Source organism: Podospora anserina, chromosome 1, assembly GCF_000226545.1.
Source record: "Podospora anserina S mat+ genomic DNA chromosome 1, supercontig 4".
Taxonomy (NCBI): Eukaryota; Fungi; Ascomycota; class Sordariomycetes; order Sordariales; family Podosporaceae; genus Podospora; species Podospora anserina.
Genome location: NW_001914853.1, coordinates 1,164,969 through 1,187,143, shown reverse-complemented (window position 1 = coordinate 1,187,143; position 22,175 = coordinate 1,164,969). Strand labels below are relative to the sequence as shown.

Here is a 22,175-nt window from a genome sequence, read left to right as displayed (position 1 = left end):
TTAGTCCCAAAGGGATGCGACCGACCGAGCTGATGACGAGTTCTGATTCTTCTCGGGTTCGCTGGATTTCGGGCTGGCTATCTACCTAGGTGGGTAGTTACCAACCACCCAACGGACCTGCCTTGTCGGCCGCTGTGGAAGTCAGCGCTTGGTTATTTTCAGGGCGATGCTCCGGGTACGGAGTCTGACAGTCTGCCTGTCGGGATGCGGGCCGGTGGGGGTTGGTTCGAGTCAGAGTCATTCACGGGATGGGGAAGAGAAGTTCAGCCTGTTGGATGGAGTTGGGTAGGTTGATAGCTAGCCAGCCAAGGCTCGTGACGAAAAGGGCTGAAGAGGGGAAGAAGGGCACCTGTAACTGGCTCGATAAGAGTATTCTCCCGAGTCCGAGACATAAGGTGCCTACTCATCACAAGCTTCAAGAGCGGGATGCTGAGCGAGGCATAAGATTGACGTAAGTCCAATAGGTTGGTCACGCAACTGAGCCTGCTTTTCTTCTCGCCCACACACAAACAGGGCAAGTTGGTGTGTGTGTGAGGGTGAGCAAGCAAATGATTGCACCATTTTTTTTTATCTGCTTATGTATCCCCTCACGATGATGCATTTTCCACCAGTCAAGTGAAACTTTCCCCCGCCTTCACTTTCCATCCCCCACGAAAAGATACGAGGAGACTCGAATTCTCAAACTTGCTAGTTTCAGACACAGCATAATCTTTTTGCTTCAAGCTGGTTTATTGACCTGTAGTATTTTGCACTGCCTCAGCTGCAACCCCTTCTGTCGACCATATATTGCTCGGGACCGAAAGGAAGTCTCAGAATCTTCCAACGAGACCCAGCCGTTTTTCCAGCTGTAATCTATATTGCACGCAGTAAACTACCGGACTGGACAAAAAATACCTGGGGACGGCAGACTTTGGTCGGGAAGTGTGTGCAATCAAGCGATTTAGCCGGACCGAAACCTAGGACACCAGATACCCAACCCACTGGTTTGTGTGAGAGAGAGAAAGTGGTGAGGTAATTGGGCACCATAGCGATCACACCACCCTTCTGGAACACACCTGAACACACCAGAGCCCGGGGCACCTGCCTGACATCGAGATGGTAGCTGCAAAAGAGCCCACTCACACCTGGTGACGTTGCAAGACAGTATCAAAACCTGGGGGATGCACGTTTCGGCAGATGAAATGCACTCCGGAATGGGGGGGAGTTTGGGGGCTGAAACTTGAGAGGGGAGCTGACATGACCCCCAAACGTTCTTCGAATGACCGAGAGAGAGGACGGCAACCGGGAGGATCGGCCCGGATCGACTACCAATTGTCAATAACGTGATCAAAAGCTTCATCTTATCCATCACGTCACCCCTCTACACACACCTCTTGTCATAGAGGTAAACAAATCCACAACCCCAAACATGACCTCACCATGCCACCTATCAAACAGATGGTTCTACAATCCCGTCATATTACCACCATCCCCTTCCCAATCCGTCCACCGAGACTTTCCCCCCTTTCAACCTCCCCAAACTCCCGGGTCAGATTAATCTATTTTCTCAACTTTTTGTCCTCCCTCTTTTGTAACCCACAACCCCATACCTCACGCGGAGACCGCCGACCACAAGCCCAAAAAGTACGGGCGAAACCGACAAGGTGGGTAGGTAGGTTTCCAGTCATGAAGGGATCACAGCATAGGTCAGCCAGGGAAGGGGAAGGGCGCATGTCGTGTCCGCCCCCCACCCACCACCGCTAGGGTATGCCGTGCTCACCAGAAAAAAAGCAAACACCGCATCAAGCAGCAACGGGCAGTACGAGGCGGGGCGGACGGGACTGTGGGAGGGGCGTGTACCTAGGTAGGTAGGTAAGAAAAAGGAAAGGAAAAAACCCTAAACGAAGAGATACCGGACATGCGGCTCCGGCGGTGGGCACGACTTGAAGCTGTAACACGCCAGGTGGATGCTGTGAAACCTGGCCCTCTGGGTCAAGGGGTATGGCTAGATGAGTGAAAATGAGGGGATTCCGAAGACGGAAGGAGGAGTAAACGAAGAGCGTTGGTGGGTTTGCAAATTTTACAGTGCCGGATATGAAAAGAAGGGAAAGTGCAGCTGACGGTTGAAGTGCCCCTGACAAGACAAGGTAAGATGTCCAAGGTACGCTACCCTGTATTGATATGTCAATATGTCAAAAAGAAACAAGTGAGGGTCTTCAAAGCGACTAGAACTAGTGGTATGATAAGATGGCGAAGGGGCAATGCGCCAATTCTATAAAGGGTAATGGATTACTGTGGCCAAGGGGTAGTGTGTTGACATGATGAAGGGGTAACGTGTTGATGTGGCAGTGGTTGATGCGGTAACGCAGTGATGTGGGAAGGAGCAGCGATCCATGGTCTTGTCTGTAAATTAGTCACCCGACCGTTGCTTGCGTTGCTCTACCCTATACACAACATCCATAAAAGACGCTCAACTCCAAAACACGCCCCAAACAAACTAGTTTCCAGCCTTGAAGGTTCTCCCGCTCGCTGTCTTGCGCTCCTTTTCTTCGTTCTCTGGTCTCGCTCTCCGGAGGACTGATATAAAGCGTTAGGATGATACTCAGGGAACAGTGGTAGGGAACGAACATACCCTGGAGGAAGTCTGCCGTCCGCCTTCTCATCCGAGTGTGGATATAAGCCTTGGAGGCCTTGATATGGTAGTGGAAGTAATCGCGGAAGGTCTGAATATGTGAAATAACATCATTCATACGCTGAGGGGTCAAGTGGCGAGGGAACAAAACTAGTTTGTATGTTAGCACATGTCATCCCACGCCGGTTATGTCGAGACATACCAAAAGTAACATAACCAATCTCCCCGGTGCCGGTATTCTTCACACCCGGCACACCCTGCAACTCCAATGGTGGATCATTCCTGAACAGCACCTGAGGCGCGTTCTGAATAGCTCTCCGGCGGGCATCCACAAACTCCTGGATGAACACCTTTCCAAACACGCGATCCGTCTCCTCCCTGAACACGGTACTGAAAATAACAGTGACGCGATCATGACTGGCCTTGACATAGATCGCCTCCTCCTCACGGTACTGAATAGCCTTCACGGACCCGCCCTCCTTGACACCCTGTGGCGCTTCTTCGGATGTGAACTTGGCGGCCTCGGCCTTCAGGTGGTAGTGCTCCTCGTACGCCTGCTTAAAAGGGGCAGCCATGGCATTGCGCTTCAACAGAGCAATCTTCATGATCAACGCATCGCGGGCTTCCTTGTCCTCTGGGAGATTCTCGAGGTCGATCTGGAGGGAAAAGTCATAACCTGGCTCGGGCGGGATAACATACGGGCCATATTCCTCAGCCAGGAGCTCCTCAGCGCCGTAACGAACAAGGTCCTTGTAGCAGCGGATTTGCATAGACACAACAATCTTCGTCTTGGTGTCGGGGGTGGAGATGTGGAAGATGACGCCGTCAAAGTCGGACACGGTCTGGTCGATGGACACGGGGGGTGCTCTGTGTTGGGCGCATTGTTGGTTAGCTATGGCGGTGATGGTCAGGGGGGGCTTGGCGGTGAGATTGGTAGAGACAAGACAACACTCACCCGGAGAAACGCTCCGTGAGCACCGTTTGTATCAGCACATTCTGGTAATCGAGCAGCAACATCTTGTCCCCTGGTTTCGGCTTCGACGGGTAGCTATGGTGTTGATGATGAAGTTGGGGGAAAGCTTTAGTGGGGCCTGTCAGTTGCAACTGGGAAGGCTGACGTTGCTCGGCTTGCGACAAGCTGCGGACCAGGCCCCTCCCTGAAGCTACTGCCCCGCAATTCCTGGAGCCGCAGCCACTGAACCCCTGCCGACGGGTGTGGCTAGTGTCGGTGTTTTCACCTTTGCAATTCTTATCTTATCGCTGCCAAAAAAAAGTCCTGGGCAAGACAAGCACTTCCCTCGAAGCGCAAGGACATTCCACAACGACTGAGAGGTGCGCCTGCATTGGATAATCTCGAGTCGCAAATATGGTCAAGTCCTACCTGTAAGTATTTGTCTGGAACCATCGCTCTGTTTGATAACACCCCTAACCGTCTCAGAAAATTTGAGCCATCAAAGTCCTTCGGCGTCGTCGCATCCAGCAGCTCCAACATTGTCTGGTCGTCCAAGGACAAGACGAAAAGCAGCGCCGGCCAAGCTGTCGTCGCCGCCAATGAGGAGGTGCTAGTCTGGGATATCAAGAAGGGCGAACTCCTCAGCCGCTGGAAAGAAGAGAACAACAGAGCTCTGGTAACCGCAATCGCGCAAAGCAAGACCGACCCGGATCTGTTCGCTGTCGGCTACGAAAATGGCAGTATTCGCATTTGGGACAGCAAGATCGCCACCTCCGTAGTGAGCTTCAACGGCCACAAGTCGGCCGTCACTATTCTCGCTTTCGACAAGACTGGTGTGCGCCTGGCCTCCGGTTCGAAGGATACCGACGTTATTGTTTGGGATCTGGTGGCCGAGGTGGGACAGTACAAGCTGAGAGGACACAAAGATCAGGTTACCGGCCTGAGGTTCATTGAGCCGGAGCCGGTGGTGCAGGAAGAAGATGGAGAGCAGGCGTTGATGGCGGTGGACAACGAGGGCGCAGAGGGATTCCTTCTTACGACAGGAAAAGATTCGCTGATTAAGCTCTGGGATCTTTCATCCCGCCACTGTATCGAGACACACGTTGCGCAAAGCAATGGCGAATGCTGGGCGCTAGGAGTTTCGCCGGATCTGAGCGGCTGCGTGACTGCTGGGAACGATGGCGAAATGAAGGTGTGGGCATTGGATGTCGTGGCACTGGCTGCCTCGGCGCAACGAGTCGACCTTTCACAATCAGTAAACTTCCTCCACAACAGAGGCACATTACACCGATCGAGCAAAGAGCGTGCAGTCGAGGTTATTTTCCACCCCCGCCGGGATTACTTCGCCGTACACGGAGTCGAGAAGAACGTTGAAATTTGGAGGATACGGACGGAATCAGAGGTCAAGAAGAGCTTGGCCAGGAAAAAGAAGAGAAGAAAGGAGAAGCTGGCAAAAGATAAGAAGGGCGCCGATGTTGACATGGAGGATGAGGGCGCCGACGACATCAACAAGGCCGAGATTTCTGATGTGTTTGCGCAGCACGTTATCGTACGAACCACGGGCAAGGTCAGATCAGTCGACTGGGCGATACAACAAGGGAGCAAGGACCTGCAATTACTTGTAGGGTCCACAAACAACTTGTTGGAGCTCTATACGATTGTTGGAAAGGACAAGCTCAAGTCCAAGACCGATGTCGCAGATTACAACAAGGCACTGGGTGTTGATCTCCCAGGCCATCGCACAGACATCCGCTCGCTATCACTCAGCTCGGACGACAAAATGCTGGCATCTGCTGCCAATGGTTCGCTCAAGATTTGGAACGTAAAGACACAAGCCTGCATCAGAACATTTGAGTGTGGTTATGCGCTCTGCTGCGCATTTTTGCCAGGTGACAAGGTGGTAGTGGTGGGAACCAAGGAGGGAGAGCTCCAACTGTACGATGTGGCTTCCGCGGCGTTGCTGGAGAGCGTGAATGCACACGAGGGCCATGCTATCTGGGCGCTACAAGTCCACCCAGATGGCAAGTCTGTGGTGTCAGGAGGTGCCGACAAAGCAGCCAAATTCTGGGACTTCAAGATTGTCCAGGAGCAAGTTCTTGGCACCACGAGAACCACACCAAAACTCAAGCTGGTCCAGTCGAGGATACTCAAGGTATCTGACGACATTCTCAGTCTGAAATTCTCCCCCGACTCCAAGCTCCTGGCTGTGTCTCTCCTCGACAGCACAGTCAAGGTCTTCTTTGTCGACTCCCTCAAACTCTACCTCAACCTCTACGGCCACAAACTCCCCGTCTTAAGCATGGACATCTCCTTCGACAGCAAACTAATCATCACCTCCTCCGCCGACAAGAACATCAGAATATGGGGTCTCGATTTCGGCGACTGCCACAAAGCCTTGTTTGGTCACCAAGACTCGATCCTCCAAGTAGCCTTCATCCCCCACAACTCGGACGGCAACGGACATCACTTCTTTTCCGCGTCCAAAGACCGCACGATAAAATACTGGGACGGGGATAAATTCGAGCAAATCCAACGTATCGACGGCCACCACGGGGAGATCTGGGCCCTTGCCATCTCCCACGCGGGTAACTTCCTCGTGTCCGCCTCTCACGACAAGTCTATTCGTGTATGGGAGGAAACGGACGAGCAGATCTTCCTCGAGGAAGAGCGCGAAAAGGAACTGGAAGAGCTTTACGAATCTACGCTCACCACCTCCCTGGAGCAAGACGCCGACGCCCAGGATGAAAACCGCGAGGTTGCCGCAGCATCAAAACAGACGGTTGAGACGTTGATGGCAGGAGAGAGAATAGCCGAGGCCCTCGAGCTCGGCCTGTCAGACCTCAACGTGGTGAAAGAGTGGGAAGTAGCCAAGGCTTCCAACCCCAACCTTGCGCCGCCGCAACGGCACGCCATCTTCATGGCGCTGGGGAACATCACGGCGGAGCAATACGTGATGAACACCCTCTCCAAGATCAAAGCGTCCGCGCTCCACGATGCGCTTCTGGTTCTTCCCTTTGCGTCAGTGCCGATGCTGTTCACCTTTTTGAACCTCTTCGCGCTACGGAGCATGAACATCCCTCTCACCTGCAGGATCTTGTTTTTCATGCTCAAAACCCACCACAAGCAGATTGTCAGCAGCAGGACGATGCGCCAGATGCTGGACGGGATCAGAGTCAATCTGAGGCAGGCGCTGAGGAAGCAGAAGGATGAGATGGGGTATAATATTGCGGCGTTGAGGGTGGTGGGGATGCAGATTGAGGAGAGGAGTGTCAAGGGGTTCGTGGATGAGAATTGGGAGGAGGAGGAGAAGCAGAAGAAGGAGGTGAGGAAGAGGGCTTTTGCTAGTCTTTCTTAGACTTGGTAATGGATGGTTTGGGGCAAATGTGTGGTGAAGAAAAGCGAGTGGGGAGCTTTCTGATGGCTTGTTAAATGGCATGGTAGATAGAGATGGTGTTTCTGAATTTGAGTAAAATGTCAAGTTCAACATCTTTGAAGTTTTGTGATACTTTGTACTGCTCTGGCAGTTTTTGTCATTATGATTATTTTGCGACTCAGTCCATGGTATCTTTCCCCCTACCCTTTTCCCAGTCCCCCTTGAATCACTTTCGCTTTAGTGAATATCAACGCTAAACTTGTTGTGTTTCCACGACAACAAATACCACCCACATCCAGCACATTATTTACAAATTAATCAGGACCACTACTCCTCTTCACTCTCCACTGCCTCCGCCTCTGACGAAGCAGGTTGTGCATTGTCTTCGGGCGGTGTATCAACCATGACATCATCCTCATCACCCTCATCACCCTCATCACCACCGTCAGTCTCAACAACAGCAGGCGTTTCATACGGTGTCTCATACGCCTCCCCGCTCTGTGACGGTGACGAGGACTTTGCCTCTTCACTGTCGACTTCCATCCGCGTCTCATCCGCGCCATCATTAGGCGAGGACAACACCGACAAAGAAGCAGGTGTCTCACCACCAGCCGAGTCTTCCAGCATCGCCTCTTGCTTCATCGCCTCCTCCATGACATGCTCCAGCGCCTCCTCCATCGCGGTATCGTCTTCAGCCGTTGTGGGAGTGACGTTCGTCTCTTCTTGTGGTGTGGCGTCTTGCATAGTTTCTTCTAGGGTCGTTGCCGCAGCCTTTTCTGAATCAGTCTCCGCAGACGAGGAATCTCGATCTATTGCTGTTGACTCCCCTGAGACAGTATTTGCTGGCACCACCCCATCTTGATCACCACTTGGCGACATCGGCGCCTGAGTGCTGGGCGTCGGTTCACCGGCCTGATCGTGAACATGACTGTCGGGCCGATCTTTGTCGTTGCTGGCGTCTTGATGTTGTACATCGACCGAACCAGTTACCTGAGTTTCCGCAGGTGTAGAGACAGACGCATCAGAGCTAGAAGTAGAACCGGCCGCAGATGGGTCTTGGGCTGCAACGGGAGTTTGACCATTATTTCCGGACTCAAGCTGGGTACTGACACCGTTGGGCACGGCCGGAGGCGGCTGGACTCGAAACTTCGGCTTGCTGGCACGTCCGGTGTTCGCACCTGGTGTCCGTAATGAGGACCGGCCTTGGGATACGGCGTTCTGTGGTTGCGGGGGTGGACCGGCTTGGTTAGCTGGTGCGAACCCAGGTGGTGCATATGGGCCGATGTATCCTGACGGTCCTACATATGGAACTGGCGGCGACGGTCCAGTTGGTCTTTGCCCTTGTGGAGGTTGGGCATTAGGCGGAGGTCCATTTGATACGTGTGGCGGACGATAACCGGGTGGTGGTGGTGGAGTTTGCTGTTGTCCGGGATGCGGAGCTTGTGGTGGGCCTTGGGCTTGACCTGCCGAATGTTGACCGGTTTGCGGGGCCGGTTGTGGAGGCCGGTTGTGCATGCCACTCGGAGCTGGCGGCGTAAGCGCAGACGAAGGTGGGCCGGGATATACAGTCACAAAACATGGCGGCCCGAGCTCGACTGGTTGCCCGGCGTAAACAATGGGCAGCACCGTGCCAGGCGGTATGCAATGCTGCCCAGGATAGCTCCAAGGTCCGGGATGAGGCCCAGTGTATAGCACAACATAGTTTGAAGGGTCAAAAGCCGGCGGTATTTGTGGATACGCCGGAGCCTGGTGTGCGGCGGGTTGGAGGCCAGGTTTTCCGGGTTGCGGAGCATGATGCGGAGCTGGTTGGGCTGCCGGCCGATTTGCTGGCGCGACGGGAGGGGTCTGAACCGGAGGGGCCTGTGCCACTGGCCTATTTTGAGCCGGTGGCATTTGCTGTGCCGGAGCGGGGGCTAATGGGGCAGGTGGTCGAGGTGCTGGCGGAGGTGGTTTGTAATGCGGTTGTGGATTCACACGACCTATGATTCGAACGGACGGGGTCATCGGTGCTGTTGTTATCGGTACAGCAGACAAAGCCCCAGCAGATGACGAGGGAGTTGGAGTGGCACCGTTCGTATTTGGGTTCACAACCGTCACCACTGGTTCCTCTTGCTGCATTCCTTCTTTGGTTCGAAATGTTGAACGCTGGCTCAGTGGTTTCCAGCCTTCCAACGCCTTTGGAACACCTCCTGGCCCGACCTTGTGGACTTCAATACCCGTCCCCTCGAGTAGTTTGTCCCGTGAATCCCACCATCCCTGAATCGTTGGCGTAGGAATCTTCCAAAAATCCGAAGCTTCGGCGTACGTGGGTGCTCTGTACCAAACAAGTTCTCCATTCTCATTCTCGACAACCGGTTGTGTTGAGCAATCTTCTTGGGGCTGGCCAATCCGGCGGCGTGGTGTTTTTCGGGGGCCAGAGTCCGGGACGCGGTGGGTAAGGAGATAAAGCAATACTTCGATCTTGCGCTCACGGGTGTAGCTTCGTTCGACGCGTTTGATCTGCTTGAGGGCCTTCGCCTTGAGCTTCTCGGACAAGGGTTTCGGCGCTGGCCCAGGCTTCTTTCTCTCGACTCCTTTCACGGTCAGGGGCCGGCGAATTGGCGTAGTTTTTGGCGTGGGAGCCATGGTGGTTCCGTGGGAGGCAATGCCGACGCGCTGCCTCGGCCAAATCCAACAGAATCGGCCATGAGACGAAAACCAATTGTGACGCTATCGGTCTCTTGTCCAATTGTCAATTGAGCTCAGGGTCGTGAACATGAGGTCCGTGCTGGCGCCGAATTTATTGTGAGCAAGAACAGCCTCCTCCAGACCTGGTTAGAGTCTGCCAAATATGGGCTTTGCTCCACATGGCTACATTGACAGCATGACATCCCAAACCACCATATCCGACAAAAAAGTGGCCGTGGATTTTGAGGCAAGCAAAAGGAGAAGGAAAGTAGTGAGCAGGCTCACAATAAAAACATACATAAGCATATGCCCAATAACAGGATTGAACTGTTGACCTTCGCATACCATTTACAGGTGTGTACCAGTATTAGTACGACGCTCTAACCAGCTGAGCTAATCGGGCTTGATGATTTGTTGAAAATGGGGACGCGTTTTGGGTACACGACTGGCCCAAAACAATCAAGGCATTATGATGAGAGAAGCACAGGCCATACAGGAATAGTTGCTGCCTCGCGTTGGTAACTTCCGGTTGTCAGCCACTTCAGCTTTTCGACTCTGACATCAGCTGTCAAGAAGCACTGAAACAGACCTCTTCTTGCAGCCGTCATCTTTCCTTATTCTATATTGGCTTTGCGAGAGGCAGCTTGTAACGGTTCTCACAGTTTCGCTTTCTACATGGCGTCTAGGTATATAATCATATGTCCGATCACATACCAGCATCACCGCAGTCAATTACCTGATGTACCAATGGCATGCTATGGCGGCCCGCTGAACCCTTCTCCCCCTTGTCTTGGGGACGATGAGGGGTCCACGGGTGTGCCACAGCCCGCTCCGCAGCCTCCGCCGCGTTGGAGACTCCGCCCCGCCCCAAGGCCTGAATCTCAAACAGACGACATCCAATCTCCAGGAAGAATGCCGTCGGGCTGAGGACTTCAAACATGGCGCCAAGTGCAACTGAGAACATACCTTAACCACTGTCCCAATACATAGTCAGCCTCTCCTTCGTTTTGCTCTTCTTTTAATACCACAATCCTTCCTTCTCCTTTGCCGGCCTCAACCACGTCGATATCTGTACCAGGTGTGGCTGTCGCATCGTGAATTTGGCAATATTATAGGCAATCACACGTACCCAGCATAACCCAACCCACCTTGCCGGACACCTCGGCTTCCCAAGAAACCAACTCTTCGACTTTCATTTTGTTTTACCGTAGGACTCAAATCGCAAACATATCCCGGTGCCAAACCTGACGTTAGCTTGCCTCGTGTCGACAAATCGTTACCAAGATGGGTTTCCGCGACAAGTTCAGGAAGAAGGAGGAGGAGGAGGGAAACAGCACCCTCGATTTCACGTTTGTGCGATCCGATACCCATAGTGCCGAGGTGATCCAGCCTCCAGGAGAACCCGTTGGTGCCAGTAACGACGGGTTCCTCAGTCCAGGCCCGCAAACACCCCAAAAGTCCCGCCGAAGCCTCGACGTCTTCCGAAGTAACCGCAGCCGAAGCGCATCTGCATCGAGCAACCAAGGCGGTGGCCACAAGCGCCTATCGCAACGGCTACACCTGAGCCGCAGTCCAGCCAGTAGCGAGATCGTACCGCAAGATCTGCCGGAGATCGTGGTTCCGGAGGGGGGCGTCGAGGACAAGGACGGGACCGAGTCGCAATGGGAGAAGCGAGCCACTCTGCTTGCTCGCGAGAACGAGAAGCATCGCAGCCGGCCAGGGACCCCCGATCACGGAAGTTCTCCCCCGACTCTACCTCAGTTGCGCTTAGGCGATGCGTCCGCGGACGAGGCGCCAGATCCCAGGGTCAAGGTGGTGTCATCGAAGGCCATCGACGAGGATATCCAGGAGGCTATCAGGTTGCATGAGGCAGGAAAACTGGAAGAGTCGACGGCGTTGTTTGGCCGGTTAGCGGATCCTAAGGGGGCCAACAACCCCCTTAGCCAGGTTCTCTATGGTCTCGCCCTCAGGTATGTGCCTCTGCCATGCCTGCACTAGAGACAGAAGTGTCCATATCGCAAAGCATCAACAAAATGGCGGCTGGTCCAATGATGGTTATGTTCGTAAGCTAACGGATATCAGACACGGATGGGGTTGCCAACCGAACACTGCTGCCGCCGTCAACTATCTCTCCGCGGCAGCATCCAACGCCGCCGAGATTGAGCAGATGGCCCTCCAAGCAGGACTCAAGAAAGGAGGAGCAGCCAAGGGCGAGCTGGTTCTGGCCATATTCGAATTGGCCAATTGCTTCCGACACGGATGGGGTATTGCCAAGGACCCCATTGCTGCGAAGCAGGTAGGTTTGTTTTTCTTGCTGCTGCTTGTTGATTTGAATGCAACGGCGAACGGTTAACGGTGACGTCTCAACGTGTGGCTGGTATGCATATCGAGTTTTGCACAAGTGTGCTCGAGAGAGCTCCTCCTGAAGGGTCGTGGGTTGAACACATCTTTTGTTGATACTGACAATGCATCTCAGTACTACGAAACGGCAGCGAATCTCGGCGATACTGGTATGTTGGCCGTCCATTTCTGGACTACGCCCGTGGAGAGCAAGCTAACCAGCTCATCTTTTGTTGTTTACAGACGCGATGAACGAAGTCGCATGGTGCTATCTTGAGGGGTTCGGCACTAAGAAGGACAAGGTCAGTAAATATTGTCTCACATTTTCTCAGATGTCAACTTTTTTTTTTGGTCGCTTGTACACACATGAAGGCCGGCATCGAGATTGCCTGGGCGTGACCATGCCAGCTGGACAAGCAGCAGCGGCAGACTTCCCACGTTCACACTTTCCGGTCGGTCTGTCAACAAGTGATGCCGGTTGGAAGTGTGGCTTTCCTGTCGAATCAGGAGCAGTTGGGCATCAACGGGGCTTTTTTGCCTGAAAAGGACGAATCACAATTCGCAAGCTTCTTTCAGTGAGGGGGGGAAGCACCACACTCTTTTTAAGGTCCATCACATGAGGCTGACAGTTGAACTGCATGAACACAACAGTTTACGGCAGCGAAGTACTACCGGAGAGCCGAAGAAAACGGAAACAAGATTATTGGAAACACCTGGTAAGCACATATCCGGCTTTTTTTTCTCCTTCTCTTCTTTCCCACACAAGACTGCAGTTACGCAGTGTGTGGTGGTTTATGCAACGGCAGAACAATGTTGCAGATATGACTTGCGTCTTGTTTGCGTGATAGGTTGAGCAAAACTGCTCTTTCTGTCTCGATAGCCGTACGTTTTTCTGTCCGCCCTACTTTTTGTTCTCTCACCACACCCCCTCCACCGTCTTGGATTCTGAGAGGTTGGTATCCTTTGATATGTACCTTTGTCCGATTGGGTTGTTTTTATGGAGGGGGCGTGGTGTGAGGGTGGGTGGTGCAGGTCTCCGTTTCTTTTTGCTGGAGCCAAGTGCCGGTGGTACGCCCACCCGTGGTGTGTTGCCCTCTTGCTGTGTTTATTTATCACCGCATTTTTGTATCGCGGGCCCGTAAGATGCGGATGGATGCTGTGTAATTTGTGGCGTGGTACGGTTACTCAAGGGAAGCGGGAATCGGTTGGGCAGATTTTCTGGTTTGGTTTTGGTTTGGGGGAGACTGGAGAGCTGACGGCGAGTTTTTTTAGGATTTGGAAGGACAAGTACAACCCGGAGAATCAGAAGAAGAAGTGAGATGGAGAGTGGTACAAAGTCGGGACAGGGCGAAGGCGGGGGAGTGGGACTAGTAAATGGAGGAGGTTTGTGTCTCTTTTTGCCTTGTGATTTTGGTGTTGCTTGGAGGGAAATGGGAGGTTTGCTGGGTTGGTTTACTGGACAGTTGGATATCCTCAGGGGGTTTGCTTCTGGAGTTTTGTGTTTTAGGATTCCCTTTTGGATAGGTGGCAAGCCGTTATAATCACAATTGTTGGATCACGCGATAATTGATTGAGTCCGGACAGACCATACAATGAGGATATGCTGTGATCTGAGGGGACGAGACCCTGATACACAGACGATGAGCAGTGGTGGTAGGTGGCGGCGAGGGCGGCTGTTGAGAAAAAAAAAAAAAAAAGAGTGGACAATTGGGTTTCTTGGTAGATGGGCGCGATTTACATTGTATAAAGGTACCGAACAACAACAACCACTGGTATGGCCTTGTCGTTTCGGCAGTCCTTGCCACGGAGGTGCAGAGTGCATACTGTAATCGGTATTGGATGAACCTAAAGGCAAGGGGGGGTTATATGGTCAGATGGGGTGGGGGAGGCGCGGGTATCGTGAGATTTTTGGGATGCTGCTTTGAGAAAAATGCCCATGTGGAAAGTTTTGAGGCGGGAGAAAATGTTTGAAGCGGTCATTGAGTGGTTGGGAGAGAGGACGGGGAAAGGGGCGTTGTGCGACAGGAGTTATCATGTTGCAATAAAGCAGATTCATCTGGTCTGAACAGTCTGGTCATTGCCCTTAGGCATTTTTGGCCTTACTATTTTGTGAGTTTTGCATGGCTTTTGTCATTTCTTTGGGGAGAGACGGGGACGTTTCATAGGCACAGAGGAGGAGTTCGTTGGGTTTGGTTGGAAGTTCCGTGATATTTTCGTTTGAGATTTCTTGGTTTTGATGGAGAGCGTTGGTAAGTGGAATGGCTTTATTGATTTTTATGCTTTATTTAGGAAGAGATTAGGCACTAAATGTGGCTAACATGGATGACGACTTGCTTTACCTGCTCGGGGGGTTTGCCACTGTGGATTTTGGTTTCTTGATGTCTGTTTACTCCTTGTGTATGGTGTTGACATCAATGTGAGACGGGAAACTGCGTTTTGCCATCATGAAATACCACTCTGGTGCTGGCGCTCCTTTCGAGTGGGACGGAATGGCCCGGGTCTGGAACTCCAGATCGTATTATGTGTGGATTGTAGGCGCACAAGTATTCGACTAGACCTACATAGATGGTTGAAAGACAGGTTATGTAGCACCGGCGCAAAAGCGCGAGTGCAACATGACTGAAGCTCTGTCGATGTTATGATCATAAGCGAGAGGAGGAATCTGCTGACAGCGAGTTGACGACAAGAAAAATAGGAAACTGGGCATGGATTCCTACTCGTCCAGCCTATCGCACGTTATGGAACCCGTACCCAGGCTAAGCTTGACAGCATATACCTACTTTGGGCAGAGAGGCATGCAGCATTAGCTTGGTCTTGTGCTAGTTTCGGAGTTTTTTGACCGTGTTGCTTCTGTTGGTATAGACTAGACAGTTTACCAAGAGACTAGGTAGAGTTGCTGTTTCGAATGGGAGCTCGTTTTCAAGGTTCGGATGATGGTTAGGATAGAATTGAGTTTAGGTCCCGTCTATCGTCTCATCCCATCCCGATGTTTGGGTCCAAGGTGGAGAGGGGGTTCAGATAATAGGATGTATGCATTTAAGGAGGAGTAAACGGACCGAGCGAGAGGAAGTATCTTGAAGTTGCGGACTTGAACCTCGAAAAACGGACTTGGTCTTGCATTCAAGAGGCCCAGAAGCAGCGTTTCAAGGTTGGGAGTGGCGAAAGCAACCTCACTCAAGTCATACTCTGGGCTAGACCCCTTTTTTGTTCGTGACTTGCTGTGGTGGGATGGTGTAAGCGATTTCCCCTGTCAATCATCTCTGAATATCGCCCCTACGACAGAGGCGATCATCCTAAATGGCCAGGCGCGAAGTAAACCCTCCGATAGAACCTAAGAATGACAAGAGAATGTAGCACAACACTGCCCGTAAGTTGCCACAAACTGTAGTAGAACTTGGCTGCAACCCTTTTGTGGCGTGATTATAGATGAGTCCCTATTTTCGTGTGTATTCGATCTTGTCTCATCTGTCGGCGGTTTTGCTGATCACAAACACAGGCTTGTTCAAGTTTCAGAGTCACATGGGGTTGGGGCCTAGGCTCCGGTTTGTGGGTTGGGTTGAAACTGTGCCTGACGGCCGATGCCGGACCGGAGCGGGACCGGGGCTCGTGCTTCCTTCCGTGTCACTGGTGCCCGGCCCCGGTTCCTCTCCGGTGTTTGCTTTCCGCATCTGAAAGCAAGAAAAGACTGCTTTAAACAAGGGAAACTGTAAGCGATTTCTTGGAAGTAGTACTCGGTAAAGGCTGTAACTGTGATTATCACATCTCTAAGCCGTGAACTACAGTTTGCACCCCCATACACCGTGCTTCGCAGTGCAAGCTGGGACGGTTGACTGAATACATATCTTTGCCACACCGGCGAGCACAAAGACAACTAACGTCCATGAATCTATAATCTCCAAGCCTTCAGGGATAGAAATAGATGACTAAACGGCAAGTCTGGGACGAAAGTTCGGACGACAAGCTAAGTGTAGCCAGCTTTTGAGCCACGACACATATAATCTTGATAAGCAGATCATCACGTGGAAGCATATTTGCAGCGTGAAACAAAGTCAGGTGGTAAGCCCATGGTATTGACACATGAGCTCTAACTTTCATGGATCACTTTTAATCGATAGTCCGTATCAACCGACGCAGCATTGAGAACACTGACTCACAACCACGAACATTCTCAACACATATTGGCTCCATGGAATAAGCACCGTTGAACGCTCACTTATATGCCTTTGCATCACCGAGCCTACCTACAGTGCAGATAATAACAACAAGTGCTGTTTTTTCCACATCTCTTGAGCCCCCCTGTTCTATAATTATCAACTGAACTCCAAGCACCTCCGGAGAAGATATCCCACATGTCCTATCCATTTACCCAATCTCCTTTTGATACTTCAACGGTCATATTCAACTCACATTCTAAGGTTCTGCCTTCCACTCAATCATACACCCAACATATAGCTACTCCCACCACATCAAAAACCACACTGCTTACACAACACCATCCGTGAGCAACAATAATCATGAAAACACATCCAAAGCACTTCACCACATCTCTCATCCTCATCCCAATTATAAACAGCGAAACACAAAAATAAAACAAATTAACCAGTTTATTCAGCCCTAACCACCTTACCACCAACTCCATTTTTCGATCTTTTGGGCTATGGTTGCCAGGCAAATGTCGTATGTTGGTGATCAGTTTAATATTCTCAAGCCAACTATTTCCCAACTCCAACTCCCCATATTTCAAACAAAAACCCACAAAATAAATAAAAAATAGCCCTGGTTTCTCAAACTGTGTGTCGAGCTATTGTAAAAAGAAAAGCGAAAAAAGAAACGTAAAAACATATCCTTCCCCCATCATCCCAGCTATCCCCAACCCCAGCGCTTGCAAACGCAAAATTTTGAGAATGCCACGCCCGCAAACCATCCAGAGCGATTGTTTCCGAGCGAAAAAAAAAACTTCAAAATCTTCTTCGTTGCCGAGCGATTTTTTCGTTGGCAAACGAATTTTTGCCAAGTGTTGAGATGAAAGAACTTGCCATGTCGAAGACCAAATCTCAAAACACCAACGACCCCTTGCCGCACCACCACTCCTCCTTTCCCTTACTCTACTAAGTATTCCCCCGGATTTGGGAGAACACCGTTCGACATAGGGCATAAGAGGAGGAGGAGGTTTGGCGATGACGAGGGGGTCGGGTGGCAAAGTCGAGAGATTGATTGGCGATTTGGCGATGGCGAAGGGGGAAAGCCGGAAAAAGATCGCGAAGAAAGAAGCCCATGTTGCAATATGTTGATACACTTCCCACAAAAAAACCACCCCGTTGTGCTGCGCTGTGAATATGTCGCGATGATCAGTTCGTTCCAACCTCAAACTTCCATCTCCAGCAGCCTCAATTCGCCAGGTGTTTAAACCTGGTTCTGACGGCGAGGACAAACACCACCAGCACCGGCAGTATCACCACCACGGCCATGGCCCTGACCGCCACGTCCGTTGCCGCCAGGAGCACCACCAGCACCACCTCCTTCACGACCCTGTTGTCCAGAAACGCCCGGAGAGGAGTCCTACTCCCCCCGGGGACGCTTCGCACCATGCGGATTCTGGGCTTGGCTGTTCCCACCGCCACCGAACCCACCAGCACCACCCGAACCTCCACCAAACCCGAACGGCTGGGAAAACTGGTTGCCCATCCCTTGGAAGGCTGAGATGGGTCCTTTCGGGTTAGCAGGCGGTCAAAAAAAGAAAAGAAAAAGTCGAGACGGCCCAGTGCCGCCAGGGGAAAAGTCAGTTCTGGGGTCCTTACCAGGCATACCACCCATGGGTCCACCCATACCCATTGGGCCAGCACCACCCATCATCATGGGGTTCATACCAGCACCCATTCCCATCATGCCACCGCCAGCCATGGGGTTCATGGGCATCATGCCCATGGCATTTCCAGCGCCGCCACCACCGCGACCGCGCATGCCACCACCACGACCCATCATGCCCATCCCACCTCTGTTGTTGAACCCGCCACCACCACCACCATAACCACCGCCACCGCCACCGCCAGCGTTGAAGCCCATGTTGTTACCGGGGTTGAACTGGTTGTTCATGCCGCCCTGGTAATTGCTATAACCACCGCGGTTCATCTGACCACGAGGAGTGTAACCACCTCTACCGCGGTAACCGCCACCACCAAAGCCGTTGTTGCCGCCCTGGTAGCTGTTCGGGCGCTGCGAATCATTGTGGTTTGGGCCAACAGGAGGACGACCACCACCTTGGCCATCTCTGGGAGCACCGCCCCGGTTGGGGGTGTCCTTGGGCAGCGTCCGGAAAGGGTTGAACGACGGATTGTTGTAAATCGCCGTGGGACGCTTCGACGCCGGCTGATTCGGCTCGTTGGCCAGCGACTCGATGCGGTGCTTGACCGCCGTGGCGGCCTGCTGGGACGTGAACTCGACATAAGCTTGTCTAATCCGATGTATTGGTGTTAGCAAACCGCTCCAAGGCTTTTATCTGATGTGCGAGAGAAAACAAAACAAAACTTACCCTTTGCTCTTGCCGTTAACCTTGTGCTCGCTGAAAGTAATGTCTTTGAGTTCAGCCTCACATTGGGCCTGAACAGCCCAACCGCGGATGTCGTCGTCAGTCGTCCACCAGTTCAACTCATTGATGAGCAGCGCGGTGGTGGCACCGGGGTCGACAGGGCGCTCATCCGAACCCTCACCCTCCTTGCGCTTGATGCCCTGCTTGGGCTGAGGGCTCTGACGCGGCTGGGCCTGGCCGTCAGACTCGCCCATGTCGTACAGGTCGGCGCCGTTGTGGCCCTGACCCTGGTTCTCGTCACCGTTCTCACCGGCGTAGTCATAGTCCTCGTGGTTGCCCTGGCTATTGCCGGCGTGGGCATCCTCTCTGTCATAGTGACCGCTGTTGCCGTTCTCTTGGTGATCGTTACCGCCCTGGTCATTCTTCTCATCCCCGTAGACGTCGAGGACGAAATCGTCGTTCTCAGCCATTGTGGATGCTTTTGTGAGAGTTCTTGTGTGCTTTGAAATCAGATATGATTAAGCCCTGGCTATTAGATTAGAATACATGCCCAAACGGAAACAAAATGTACGGTTGCGATTCGTAATCGGCACCCTTGGCTCGAGACAACATGTCCCAGCTTCAACGCCGACCAAGTGAAAGTGCAAATATGATGCGATGAAAAGGATGATCCATAAAGATGTGATAGGAAAACAAAGGCAGAGAGTTTGTAATACGTACACTTCGATCAACCTTCAAGGTGGCGATCGACGAAAACTGAAATCAAGGAGTCAAGCTCTGTGCTTGTGAACTCCTGGTGCTGGCTTCTTGTTTGCCCTTCTTCCCTCTCAAGTGTGGTTCTTGGAGATACAGGTGTGAAAGACGAGGACTAAATCCCAATGATTTGCTTCCTCTTGAACTGCCAACTCTGAAAACCCCTGCCTAAAACCCTAGATCATGGTTATTGTCTGTTCTCCTCGAAAAGCTGTGAAACCAAAGTGAGAGCTGTGCAGTCAGTGGGAATCACTCGGAGAAGGTAGGATAAAGTGAGGGAAATGAGGGACGAGTGCAGGGCGAACATAGGACACTCCCTAAGGAGAAACCTAGTGAGCTCCTTGTGACTTCTGCCTGAGCATTGGTCATTAGGAGCAACTTCGCCGACCCCACCCAAAGTAAACAATGGGGAAAGGGGTGGGAGAAGCGGGTCTGCCAAGAGCGACTAGGCGTGGCCAGTGCAGCAGTTGTAATAGGGGTGTAGTGTGGTGTGTAGAAGCAAGGTGAAGAGGATGATGGGGTTTCACGACCACATAACGTCTTGGCTGGACTGAAGCTTGATGTCGATAGATCTAGAAGATCGGGCTGTGATGGGTGGTAGACTTACGTTGCGGTCAGGTCGGTGCTATCTGGGGGCCGAATACTTGTTAGCTTCAAGTCTTTCATAAGTGAATAGAAGATGAATGGTATACCTTATGGCTGAGTTAAGCGGTCGGTTTGAAGACGGGAATGAGGAACTATTATCAAGTGTTAGTAATGTCCTGGACAAACAGGGAGGGTGTAGCGAGAGGTGAAGAAGGTGAAGGCAGCGGACGGGGAGGACAGTCAAGGTAGCAGACCCGGTGGAGAGTCGCTTACTGGAGTTGTGCTTGGCTTTGATGAAGAAGTGACTGGGTGGACAAGCGACTCGAAGGTGAAGGGGTACTCAAGATCAACGAGGCATAGGGTGGAAGAACAGGATGTGATTGAAGAAGGGTCTCAAGTCCAACTGTGGCTGTGGAAGAAAAGGTGTTGGTGCAGGGGAAAAGAAACAAGAGGGGGTTTCCAAATACCTGAATGGTGGATGGGTGTTGTGGTAGACAACGCTAATAGGGCTGGCTGACTGTTAGGTCGAGGAAAATTGAGAAGCGATACTGTTGTGTCCTGTATACGTCATCGACGTACGGGATCGCTATTGAAGGGAACCACGAGAGAGTATGGGTGCTCGCGTGGATAGGTAGGCAATAGGATAGAAGGGTGCTGAATGTGGAGGGAGTATATAAACGGGGAGAAGTTGAGAAGATTAAAGTTGTCCGATGTGTGTCCAGTCCACGCTAACAAAGCAGTGTTTCAAAGACAGAGGGAAACCGACATTCAGATGAGATATAATGGGTGTTGGAAGAGGATGATACAATGATTGTTTGTTTGTTTACACCCTGATCACCAACAAGCCCAGGAATGACGAACAACAATGAATCCAGCCGGGAAGGGAACAATGGTGCAATCTGTGATTGGGGAGATACAATGAGAGGTGGACGAAAACACATCTGAGGAGTTTGAGAAGGATAAAGCAGAGGTGAGGTAGGAAATTACTGCTACTGGCAGTGTGGTCAAAAGAGACCGGACCAAACTAGTCCTCGCCCGCGACCACAGTTGGGGATGAAGGGAAAACCAAAAGATGATGGCAAAGAATCGTGAATACATACCTGATATGATGGTTCAAGTGTGGTCGTAGTCCTGAATCTGCTGTAACCTGTGAGAAAAGGTCGCGAGAGCTGGTGATGAGTGATTCGTGGGGGGCAAATGCCACGAAGAATGAGAACGAAGTTGCAGGAAGAAAAAGTCTTTGGTAGTGTGGGGTGAGGAGCGACCACAAGGCAGAAATAAACAATCCTGGGTGGAGGAAGGGAGCTCGGGGCAGGGCGTGGGCGGTGTGGCGTACCTGTGAGGGGGTCAGCACACCTAGTAGTTGATTATGGCCAGTTATTTTTGTGTCTAGTCCAGTAACAGAGGCAATGAGAGCAGGAGGTGCAAGCAGAGGGGTCCAAAGACAGGTCATCTAGCACTGTTGCCAAAATTCCAGGCGGTAAACTACCCCCAAGTAGGCGTCCAGTCTTCCATAGCCAATTCCCCAGGGAAATCGGGAAGCAGAGTAACAGACACACGATCCAACCCCTAGAAGTGTTCCAATAATCATCTGGAAACAACAAGAAACCAAGCAGTAGACACAGCTGAGCCACCCAGCAAACCAACTTTGGTCAAGGGCAGCTACAACCATCTCGAAGTATTCCACGTCGTCTAGGTCAAGTTCCCGTCCTAGAAGAAGTGTTGCCAACTTTGAACAGGCAAAAGCACGCCAGTCCAGAGTTCCCGGTTGAAACAATCTCGGAGGCTGTGGACAAAACAACAAACAGAGGACCGCCGAAAGCCCCTAAGCAGAGAGAAGTCCCGGTCGAACCCGCTCCAATGTGTCCGGTTGTCGCGGCGTGTAGAGCAATGATCCAAGAACATGGGCGTTTTGGCATGTCAATCCTTCTCGGCTCTGTACCGTCTCGAGTATACTCCCATCCGTCCTGGCTAGTTTCTGATGCGAACTGAAGCCCTGCCGTGGAACGGATCGATCGAGCTAGAGTGCGGTGCAACTGGCTCCGGGAGTTTGTCTTCAAGCTGCCTTGGGCCTGCTCGAGGCCTTTGAATAGAGTTTGGCTTGACAGTTGAGGGTTCGATCGGAGGGATCTTGATTGAAGAGACGTTTTGGGTTTGTTCGGAGTCATCTCTTTCGTCGGATGGAGGGCCAGTGATGTGTTCACGCCGTAGGTTGAGGAATAACTCGGTGGATCGTGAAAAGGGGCGGCGTCTTTGTGAGAACTATGAGGTAGCAGAGCAAGTCCAAAGGAATAGGACGATGTCCATCTCAGAAGAGTGCCTGGGAAAGAACGGTTAGCCAGTGCTGGAGATGATGGCATGACGGGGA

The 22,175-nt window shown here is 52.0% G+C and overlaps 5 protein-coding genes across 5 annotated transcripts, besides 1 other annotated feature; 2 read left to right on the top strand and 3 right to left on the bottom strand.

Annotated features, from left to right (window-relative positions):
* Positions 1-2,476: 2,476 nt before the first annotated feature.
* Positions 2,477-3,628, bottom strand: PODANS_1_17600 (uncharacterized protein; the record flags this gene model as incomplete). Its single annotated transcript, XM_001907176.1, has 4 exons — positions 2,477-2,556; positions 2,612-2,761; positions 2,814-3,478; positions 3,567-3,628. 4 exons carry the CDS (start codon positions 3,626-3,628, stop codon positions 2,477-2,479), a joined length of 957 nt encoding a protein of 318 aa, XP_001907211.1.
* Positions 3,629-3,977: 349 nt separating this feature from the next.
* PODANS_1_17590 (uncharacterized protein) lies at positions 3,978-6,918 on the top strand (the record flags this gene model as incomplete). The annotated part of the gene is made up of 2 exons (XM_001907175.1): positions 3,978-3,994; positions 4,050-6,918. The coding sequence occupies 2 exons, from the start codon at positions 3,978-3,980 to the stop codon at positions 6,916-6,918; spliced, it is 2,886 nt and encodes a 961-aa protein (XP_001907210.1).
* Positions 6,919-7,263: 345 nt separating this feature from the next.
* On the bottom strand, positions 7,264-9,561 carry PODANS_1_17580 (uncharacterized protein; the record flags this gene model as incomplete). The annotated part of the gene is made up of 1 exon (XM_001907174.1): positions 7,264-9,561. One exon carries the CDS (start codon positions 9,559-9,561, stop codon positions 7,264-7,266), a length of 2,298 nt encoding a protein of 765 aa, XP_001907209.1.
* A 349-nt stretch (positions 9,562-9,910) lies between these two features.
* Positions 9,911-10,006, bottom strand: a tRNA (tRNA-Ile).
* Positions 10,007-10,887: 881 nt separating this feature from the next.
* PODANS_1_17570 (uncharacterized protein) lies at positions 10,888-12,485 on the top strand (the record flags this gene model as incomplete). The annotated part of the gene is made up of 4 exons (XM_001907173.1): positions 10,888-11,573; positions 11,686-11,903; positions 12,079-12,114; positions 12,166-12,485. The coding sequence occupies 4 exons, from the start codon at positions 10,888-10,890 to the stop codon at positions 12,483-12,485; spliced, it is 1,260 nt and encodes a 419-aa protein (XP_001907208.1).
* A 5,185-nt stretch (positions 12,486-17,670) lies between these two features.
* On the bottom strand, positions 17,671-18,723 carry PODANS_1_17560 (uncharacterized protein; the record flags this gene model as incomplete). Its single annotated transcript, XM_001907172.1, has 2 exons — positions 17,671-18,394; positions 18,473-18,723. The coding sequence occupies 2 exons, from the start codon at positions 18,721-18,723 to the stop codon at positions 17,671-17,673; spliced, it is 975 nt and encodes a 324-aa protein (XP_001907207.1).
* Positions 18,724-22,175: the final 3,452 nt, after the last annotated feature.